Source organism: Pezoporus wallicus, unplaced genomic scaffold, assembly GCF_028554395.1.
Source record: "Pezoporus wallicus isolate ANWC-B61680 ecotype Strahan unplaced genomic scaffold, APGP_CSIRO_Pwel_v1 contig_13721, whole genome shotgun sequence".
NCBI classification, from domain to species: Eukaryota; Metazoa; Chordata; class Aves; order Psittaciformes; family Psittacidae; genus Pezoporus; species Pezoporus wallicus.
In genome coordinates this window covers 71,116-81,267 of record NW_026640870.1, presented here as the reverse complement: position 1 = coordinate 81,267, position 10,152 = coordinate 71,116, and the positions used below count along the sequence as shown (strand labels likewise).

Below are 10,152 nucleotides of genomic sequence, written 5' to 3'. Positions count from 1 at the left end.
GGACAAGGGGTAATGGGTTCAAACTGAAAGAGGGGAAGTTTAGATTGGATATAAGGAGGAAATTCTTTCCTGTTAGGGTGGTGAGGCACTGGGATGGGTTGCCCCGGGAGGTTGTGAATGCTCCATCCCTGGTGGTGTTCAAGGCCAGGTTGGACAGAGCCTTGGGTGCCATGGTTTAGTGTGAGGTGTCCCTGCCCATGGCAGGGGGGTGGAACTGGATGATCTTAAGGTCCTTTCCCACACAAAACATTCTATGATTCTCTATGATTTGAGCACCCAGCAGATGCTTCTGTCTGTGCTGCCTTTACCATGGAGAAAGAAACCATGGTTGCCAGGACTGCTCACCCAATGTGCCTGCAAAAGGGCAGCGTTTACATTCCTGCCATTTCATTACAAGCTGTATTTTCCATATTAAATATTCACGGGGCAGTGTTTCCCTGTATTTCACAGCTTTTGCTTATTGCTTGATTCCTTATCTCCTTCCTTTGTGTGTTTTCAACAGGCTCGGATCAGGCCAAGGAGAACAATTTAACCTGGAGCTGCTGCGAGGTGGAGAGAGCAGGGAACCACATCAGCAGGGAGGCCATGAGTCTGTACCCTCAGGGAGGCAGCAGTGATCCTCTGCCTTTTCTAGAGGCTCTTCTGAATTGCACCTAAGGGTCAGAGAATAGACCTGTCCTAATACCTCACAACTAGATGGATGATCTTTATGGTCCCTTCCAAACCAAACCATTTTATTCAGTCTATTTTTTTGTTGGTTCAGGGTAATTGACTGTAATAGGGATTTTTTTTGTTGTTGGTTTGGGGCTTTTTTGGACGACTGGGAAGGAGCTTTAAGCTTTTTGTTAACCTCTTCACAGAACAGCAGAGGTTTCCCTCTCGGCATCAGTCTTTACGCAGGGTTTCACTACAGGGTAGCGTGGCAGAGCAGTTTAAGGCAGAACAGCTAGAGACAACACACGGCAAAGCACAGACCCATAATGCAATCAGCCGCCTTCCCCAAAAGCATTTTGCAATACCCTAGGGCACCCAGAATTTGCTGACTGCTTGATTTGTGCTGTCCCAAATTCCTGCCATTGCTTAAGCAAACCACAGGACCAGGAACTTAAAGACTCTTTCTGGTCCTTTTTAGAAGGCTACTGCCTTTGTTTGCTTAGAGCAAATCCATTTCTTCCCCACCTCTGTTTGCCTGGCCAGAGCAATGCGAGTTTAAATCACAGCTCCCAGGAGGGAGGGATGTGTTAATTTCACAATATGCTACCCACATGCTAAGAGTTTAACAAAGGGCTGCTCCAGGATGAGCACCCGGGGTCGATTTCCTTTACAAGGATTCAATTAGCACTCATCTAAGGAATTCCAAACATTTGCTGCCTGTGAAATACAGGCTCACAGAGATTTGTTGCTCTTAAGCCAGATGCTGCCCTGGCAAGCAGAGGTGTGCACCTAGTCCAGCCAAGGTTGGGTGGTAACAACCTGTGTCCATCACCTGAGAGAAGACAAACGCTGCTGCCATCCACTTTCCTGAGCTCCATCCATCAACTGCTCAGTCAGATGGGCTTCTTTTTTGTTTGATTTGGGTTGGTTTTTCATAGCAAAAGGTGGATGTTAAAGCTCACCTACCAAACCACCTGACAGCAACACCATCAGACACGCTACAGCAAAGGCATGCTTTGATCTGATCCTAACGGAGCCCTGTGAAGAGGTTTGGTCTCACCCAATGCTCCGTCCTATGAGGCATCCCGAAAACATCCTCTATCCCACACAGCCCCTCAGAGCCTACTGGGGGGATCTGCAGCACAGGCACCTCCACACACAGCCTAAAGGCCACCACCTCCATCCTGTGCCTTCAGCTTTACTGCCTTGGGAACAACCATGTCTAATTTCTTGGCTTGGATATTACCATGAGGGAGGCAGAACTCAAAGCAGCTGTAAATCAAGGGAAAGGAGGAGTATCATTTCTTGGGTGTGACATGAAAAATAGCATTCCCTGCATCTGGGAACCAGAGTGTCTTAGAAAAAAGCCCCAGAGCAGAGAACAAATGTTGTCTAAGTACAGAGCACTCTCATATTGCTTTATATTAGATCTTACTAGCTAGCCGTGGCTTGGCTGTCTGCAGGAAATAGGCACCAGCTCATGTTGTTGCCATCCTGCTCCTCCTGAGTCATGAAGCTTTGGCTGAAAGGCTCACTGAGCTGTTTGTTCCTCTGTTTCTAACCACACTCTTCATTCTGGCTCAGTCTGCAATGAGTAACGGAGCTGCCACTTCAGCATGAACACAGGGTTATCTCCAACCAGCCTTCAAACAGAGGGATGAGAGGCTTGTTTGAATACCTGCTGTTTAACAAGTCACTGCACAGACAAACAGCTCAACCTGGATGAGAGGGCAAGGGTTTGAACAAACACTGCCCTAAAACAAAGACCAGCAACAGTCCCTCTTCCTTTGGTCACAGATGCTCTTTGCTGTGTTGGTGGGCAATTGTCCTGCAAAGTCTGCGTAACTGCCCGATAGCATCCAGCACCTCCTGTTTGCAGATAGGCTTTTTGCCTTTAGACAAAAAGGTGGTTGAACTGGACAGTGAATCCATGGCATTTTAGGAGCTGGAATAGTTAGTTAGTGCCAAACACGAACTACTGCCCGTTCCTCTCTGTCCTACCTACTGGGTTCTAGCGTGACTTGACATTTACTGCACTGTGACAGCTCCTCTTCAGAGCACAAGCATTGTACCCTGTATAGACATTGAGTGAACATACAGGAAGGGCTTGAGTTTGTCACTGGTCACTGCAGAGCAAGCTTACAAATTAAAGCTGAATTCTGGGCAGAAGGATCCTGCACTTCGCATGTGCAGATGCACAGAGAGACTAGGGGATGTGGAGGAAAGGTTTGCTGCCAGTCCTGCCCCACACAGCTAATTGGAAGCTGGCAGAGGTGCAGGGAATAAGCAAATTTCAACCAGCAAAGAGCACCCCAGATGTGCAACAGTTTGTGCCAACCCGGACCTACTCTGGATGAGCAGATAATTCCCTCACTGGCTGGAACCCACACCCATCTGCTACACAGAAAGGCTGGGAGACCTGGGTAAGGTTTGGCCTGCACCACAAGCTAACAGCACTGCCAATAGCTCTGCTTCACAGAGAAGCTTTTTACCAGTACCGGTCCTCTAATTTTCCACATTGCTTCCTGCCTGATTTCAGCAACCTCTGGAAGAGGCTCTGCTATCGGACCTCCATGCGCTGTCTTTTGCTTTACCTTATCTAACAAGTTAATTCCCCAAACTCAAGAGTAGGACACTTAAAAACATTACTCACCAGGAGAGGTTCACCAGAGGAAAGGCCTGGGAGCTGCTGACTTTCACAGCAGCTTTTATAGTCTCATTAAGTTCCCCTTAACAAGATCTTCCTGACCTGCTGCAGTCTCCCTCCCACTCATTTACACCTACCATCACCTGATGGTTTTTGTTCCCACTCCTACCCTCTTTCCTCTTAACCATTCTGAGCCCAGTTTCTATTTCCATGCTTTCATCCAGGTCCCAAGGAGAAAATACCTTCTCCTCTTGAACTACCATTTGCCATGAGCTCCTTGTCTCCCCTGTGCACAGCCAAACTCCACAGGCCCCAATAGCTCTGCCTAAAACCCTCAGGCCCGATGGCTCTGCACACCCCAGATTTGTATGAGCGGGGCTGCTGGGTCAGCCCCTCCATGGGACCAATGAGGGCCTCGTGCCAGCAGGGCTGGCCAGCGGGTTCAGCTCCTTTCTCAATGACTGCAAATACTGGGGGGTTCAGGCTGTTCCACCCATCCCATCCCATCCCATCCACAAGAGCCTTGAGAGCAGAGCTGCGTCACAGCAGGACGCAGCTGCCAGGAGAGTTGTTCAACCTCTCTGGATTACTTCCATGCCTTTGGAAAAGATTTCCCCCCTTTTCATTTTTGTCCAAGCTTTTCTAGATAAGCACATGATAAACAGAGGGATCAGAGGGAATGAACAGCCTGCTTCCTGGTTGGGAATGAGGGACTATCACAATTATCACTGTGATAATGAAATAGTCTGAACAGCAGGGAGCTCAATACAACAGGAGATTTACTTTGGAACCAGTCCTTTGGCAGCCTGACCCGGTACTGATGTCAGCATGGTTTCTCATTGCACAAAGGGATCAGACCCAAGATGACAGACCCATCTCTCAGCAATACAGCAATGGCCATTACCACTGATAAAACGTTCACTTCCCCCTTTTTGCTCCCAGCAGAATTTGGCAGGTTCTCAGGAATGGCAGTCTGAAAACTTTCTGCATCCCATCCCCACCATGCAGGGAGACATTAATCTTCTTAAGGACACGCTGTTTTCCTTAGGTGTAATAACGTGCTGCTTGGAGTGGAAGCAACTTCCTTGGTGGGGATATTGCAAGAGAGAGAAGGAGCAACTTTGTCTCAGGTCTGGAGTCGAAGACATCAGAGCTGCTGCTCAAGAGGTGTGCTGGGTTTTGCTGGGTACCAGGAGGAGATGGAGCCCTGGTTAGATACCTGCTGGTATTCCAATGGTAATTCCTTACATCACCTAGACACTCTGCTTCACTTAAATGATGTTGTCCCATTGGAATCCTGTACCCACCTTGGATGTCCAAATGACCCATAAAATTCTCTTTCTTACCTTCAAGTCCTGACCCTTCAAGGGTGCTGGGGTGAGGAGAGGAGCATGACAGGAGTCTGAGGCCTGGTCCAACACTGAGAGACTCCTGTCACAAGGAATTACGTGAGCTCTGCAAAGAGATAAGAAGCACCACAAAGAGCAAACACTGCTTTGCACAACCTTGACGTGGCAATCGATGCTGTAGCTTACCACCAGGAGCAAGTAAATAGCCCCGGAGTTGCACGTTGCATAGCAAACATTGCAGTCTTATCAGGATGACAGGCAGCAATTTGTGGCAAAGGGTAAATCCCTCTGTTCACTCAGGCTTGACATATGGATGGTGTTGTTACACTCCCTGTTCTCAGAGGGTTTATGCATGAATTTAAGGTTAAGTACATGCATGCCTGTAAGATCACGACCTTCATTTAATATTGCATGGCCCAGCAGACCCAGAATTAATCCCAGCATCTTCAAGTGACAGCTCTCACTTGGTAACGTCATCCATGCAGAGTAGTGAGGTACGTGTACACTCATCTCTTTAGGCTGGGAGCCAGAGGGTTTTCCAGCCATCACTCCCTTTTACATGACCATCATTTTCTACTTAAAAAAAAAACAGAGTTTCAGAGCTTGATCAAGCCTGGGAAGAACCACCCCCCCACACCCACCCACTCACCCACCATCTTACCCTGAGCAGTCTGCAAATGTGGACCTTGACCAGACCCAGCTCAGCTCTTCTTCCTCCTTCAAACCACTGCTTTTCAAATGTACCAAAAGCCTTGAAACTCAGTGATAAGCCATAACCATGGTCTGGCAATCAGGTCCACAAGGACAGGGTGCCCCAAGTCTTCACACCCAGGTCGAGTCCTGTCTGCTTCAGTCATGGGTTTTGCTGCTATTGCCAGTGGTTTGTTTCCAAATTCTGGGTAGTTAATCTTTTTATCTAGTTGTTCTGTTACTGAAGACGAGTGTGTTCAGTCAGGTTGGATCAAGTCCTTTATCACAACACAAGAGGCTGAGTATGTTTTACCTAAGTTTATTGGGATTTAATATTCATTCACCACCAGTACAAAATGTCAGATCTCTGCTATTTAAGGGCCAGAAACACATCAAACGTGAACACAGCCAAGCATTGCTCAGAAACAGTTCCACTGTACTTCGAACCTGAGTAACTGGAGCACAACAAATACTTCAACCTCATATCTGAGGAGAGAAAAGATGAGTTTAATTACCAGGGACTTATGAAATAGCTCTCCCCTCCCTCCTTTTCTCCTCTGGACAGATGAAATGCTGGTGCAGCCATACATCTCCAGTGCAGCCACATGCAGCTGCAGCTGATTTCCCATCTGGTGGAACCCCAGTGAAGATGAGCTGCCAGGAAAGTCTGGTAAAGGCAAGGAAGAAAATCTCCCTGTGGTTTGCCATATGCAAATGTGCCGCAGGCTGCAGGTGAACCCAGCAGAGATGCTAACAGGATTTGTCCCCAAGGAAGCGGCAAAGGGAGTAAAATGCTACTACTTCGACACACACTGCTGCAGCTCCACAGAGTTGTTTCCTTTCCATAGTGTACTAAGTCATAGTATGCTTGATGTACCCCCAAAACACCGGATCACACTTCGTTAGCCAGCACAGTCTTTTGCAGCCTCCAGTCCTGTGGTTGTAGCTCTGAAACGAGGTGACAGTGCAGAGAAAGAACTGCCGCCTCCACACCAGCACCCGCTCAGACCCTCGGGACCTCCACTTCAGAAGCAGACCTGGACTTCCTCCGGCTGGTGAGGCTGCCCAGGACCGACTCCTCACTGAAGGCCCCTTCAAAGGTCGACAGGATGGACTGGCGGAACTTCTCCTTGAAATCCGGCCCCACAAATACGTACAGGACGGGGTTGATACAGCTGTTGAAGAAAGCGAGACTGGAAACCAAGGGGATCCCGATGTAAAGGGCCATTTTCATCTCAGGACTGGAAGAGTTTTTGGATATTTCCAGCAAGGAGAAGACATGATAGGGGAAATAACAGAGGAAGAATGAGACTGTGACAGCGATGATGATTCTGTATGGCTTCGCAGAGCTGGCTAACTGCCGCCTCTTCAGCTTGATGGCAACGATGCTGTAGCAGATGAGGATCACCATGAAAGGGATGAGGAACCCGCATAAGAATCGTGTTATGATCATGGCTTTATGCCTTATCCTCCACAGCCTCCGTGTTGCCTCGGATGAGTAGTCATCGGACAGGGCAAAATTATTGTAGCAGCTGGTGCTGTTCCTGGAACTGAGTGCAGTGTCCCGAAAGACGAGGTACGGGGAGCTGAGGAGCAGCGCCAGGACCCACGTCCCCACCGCGATCCTGGCTGCCAGCTCCGGGCTCCGGCGGTTGTGAGACCAGACAGGAAAGGCTACAGAAACGCAGCGGTCCATGCTGATGACTGTCAGGAGGAAGACGCTGGCAAACATGTTGAGGAAGGCGATGGTGCTGTTCAGCTTGCACAGGAGCTTCCCAAACGGCCAATGGAAGCCCAGGGCGGTGTAGGCGATGCTGAGGGGGAGGAAAAAGGTGAAGATGAAGTCTGCAATGGCCAGGTTGAGGAACCAGACTGAGTTCACCGTCTTCTTCATCTTGAAGCCTGTGATCCAGATGACAAGGCCGTTGCCTGTCACCCCCAGCAAACAGGCGATGCTGTACACCACCATGGAGAGGACATGCATGCTCTTCTGGAGGCTGGAGTACTCATCATAGGCAGTGGTGTTCTCAGGCTGGTCAGTGGGGAAACTGGCAGAGAAGAGTGGAGGGGAAGAAGAGACGCTGTCCATCATGAGCAAGCAGTCCTGAAATCACAACAGCACACATGGCCCTTATCTGCAGCTCCTACGGTTCCAGAGAGGTGAAAATCGTCACTAGTAACTGCACACAAAATGTGTGTGCAAAACCAGTTGTGCATAATTAATATAAATCCTTCTCTGTAACTTCTGCACATCACAGAAATCACTGTGACCAGAGAAAACAACCCAGGTTTTGTTACTGGCATTGGCACTGTGAGAACAACACCTCCATAGTCATAGAATCAGAGTGGGTTGGATTGGGCAGGGACACCTTCCACCAGAGCAGGTTGCTCCAAGCCCCTGTGTCCAACCTGGCCTTGAAGACTGTCAGGGATGGGGCAGCCACAGCTTCTCTGGGCACCGTGTGCCAGTAAATCAGCCTGCAGCAGCAATCTGACACGGGCCAGTGTGGGAACCCCAAACCCTGCTGCTCTAATGCATCTTCTTTAGATGCCCACTAACAAATTCAGATAGCAAAACCCGTCAAGACTGAGAAAGATTGAGTCAAAAGATTGTTCCTTCAGCAAGTACCTTCCAGGGAGGTGCACTCCAACAGCAGGATGACCCTAAAGGTGAGTTCTGGTGTCACCATCAGCCCCTCACACCACGCTCCCAGTGCACCCACCATTCCCCTCACTCCCATACCCACCTCTGCAGCTCCCAGGGGCAGCTCTCACCGCTCCGTCACCACTCTGCCCACTGCTCTCACCTCCTGGCTGCCTCCCCACTGAGACAGTGCTCCTCTGCAGAGTGACTCATGCTGCCTCATCCCATTTTGCCATGGCTTGGGATCACGAGGAATTTAGTAGGATCACTTATTCCCTAATCTTGTTCCTCAATTTTGGTTGCATTGATTTAACCCCTGAATCCCTGCAGCCACAGCTTGCCTGAGCCCATCCACTCCCTCGGATTTGATGCTCAGAGAACACACGGCCCCTCTCCTGCCTGCACCACACATCCCCCCAGGGCTGCTTCCTTCCTCCGGAGCACCAGGATGCCCACCAGGAACAAGCTCTGCTCCTCACAGCAGTGGCTGACCCATGCTATGGCCTGGCATAGCACACACAGGGCTTTGGCCAGCAGCATGGCCAGGCCCTCGAGGGCAGGGTGGTGGAGCCCCATCCTCCAGTTCATGGGGGAGGCAAGAGGCACCCCCAGATCACTGGAAACACCCTAGGGCTGGTGGGGGGCCCTCTGGGGTGCACAGCAGGGCTGGACCTACAGGATGACAGCAGCATGGGGTGACGGCAGCAGTGGGGTGCCAGCGGTGCGGTGCCAGCGGTGGGGTGACGGCAGCAGTGGGGTGCCAGCGGTGCGGTGCCAGCGGTGGGGTGACGGCAGCAGTGGGACAATGGCAGCAGTGGGGTGCCAACGGGGGGGTGACGGCAGCAGTGGGGTGACGGCAGCAGTGGACAATGGCAGCAGTGGGGTGCCAGCAATGGGGTGCCAGCAGAGCCCCTGCCACGGCCAAGGTCACCCGCACCCCACCGACCGCGTGCTGGTAACGCCGCCAGCCCCGCCTCGGCGCGGGCCAATAGGACGGGGGAAAGGGGAAGAGCGCGGCGCTGATTGGTCTAGATACCTGGAGGGTGTGTCCCGCCACCGGGCTAGCGGGGCGGAGCGAGACGCTGATTGGCCGATGCGCGCAGGGGCGTGTCCGAGCGGGGTATGCTAGGCGCCGCCGAGCGGGACCGGGCTTCGGCGCAGCGCTGCGGGCGGGTAGGAGGCGTGCGGGGCGGGCAGGGAGAGGGAGAGCCGGGCGGGCAGCGCTGTCTCCAACCACCGCTGTCAATACGGGGGGTGCGGGAGGTGATGGAGCCGGGATCGGGGGGGCACAGAGCCAGGCGGAGATGGAGCCTCAGGGCTGGGGTTCATCACTGCCAGGGTTAAACCGGTGTCCCAATAAGAGGGTGGAAATGGGGGCTTTTCCTGGCTAGGGAATGGGGAGCTTTGTTTACCCTGAGCTTTCTGCAGGTTCGCCGAAGGCGCTGGGTGCAAACCCTGCAGTGACCCGTGCTGGGGGGGACGTGCTGGACGCAGCCGTGCTGCTCCCACCCAGAGCACTGTGCCCAGCCCAAGCGTTTCTGAATGTGGGAATTCCCACCCTGCCAGTGAGGCCCCAGACTCAGGTAGGAGAGCAGCCGAGCACCGCAGCCCAGCGAAGCCAGTGCACAGCAGCCCTGCGCTGAATAGACTTTAGCAGCTTGGCATGAGCAAACTAAGTGTGGTTGCTTAACAACCTGCTCACGGCCCTTTGCTGGCCTCCCATGGTTAATGGGTAAAAGGAGGCATTGTTCTCAGCCAAGGCAGTAAGGGGGCTGTCATGTCTGCCCAGGAGCAGTGGTCGCACTGATGGGGCCAGAGAGCTGCTGCCAGGCCTGGGCATTACATGAGCTATGAAGCCAGAGCTGCTGCCTCCCAGGGTGCAGTTCCAGCCATGCTCGCTTCAGTTAGGGTTTGGGGCAGGACTCAGACCTGTTGGAGATTTGCCCTCATGGCTGTGCACAAGGGAAAGCAGCAGAGAGGTTTAACCATGCTGGGGGGGATGCACTATGCATGAAAACTGAGGTCTGTGGGTATGAGCACCTTGCTGCCTTTCAAATTACACAGCCTGCATTGTTTAATCACGCACTGTAGAGCTGGGAGGGGGGAGCCCAGGTGAGGCAGTGATAGGAGGGAATCAGATATTAAGCACTGTGATTAATGGATTGGTC

At 51.8% G+C, this 10,152-nt stretch overlaps 2 protein-coding genes across 6 annotated transcripts in view; one reads left to right on the top strand and one right to left on the bottom strand.

Annotated features, from left to right (window-relative positions):
• SHMT1 (serine hydroxymethyltransferase 1) overlaps positions 1 to 10,152 on the top strand; it is a 152,284-nt gene that overhangs the window by 138,160 nt on the left and 3,972 nt on the right. Inside the window, exon 1 of one of the 5 annotated variants that reach the window (XM_057420893.1) lies at positions 9,138 to 9,157. The exons of 2 other annotated variants lie outside the window; for them this stretch is intronic. The gene's annotated coding sequence lies outside the window, so the exon portion shown is untranslated. 2 more of the 5 variants (XM_057420889.1, XM_057420894.1) reach the window with 2 other exon arrangements.
• Positions 6,280 to 8,441, bottom strand: LOC130605442 (chemerin-like receptor 1). Its single transcript, XM_057420902.1, has 2 exons — positions 8,088 to 8,441; positions 6,280 to 7,444 (listed from the first exon to the last, which is right to left on the bottom strand). The coding sequence occupies exon 2, from the start codon at positions 7,430 to 7,432 to the stop codon at positions 6,344 to 6,346; it is 1,089 nt and encodes a 362-aa protein (XP_057276885.1). The 5' UTR covers positions 7,433 to 7,444; positions 8,088 to 8,441; the 3' UTR covers positions 6,280 to 6,343.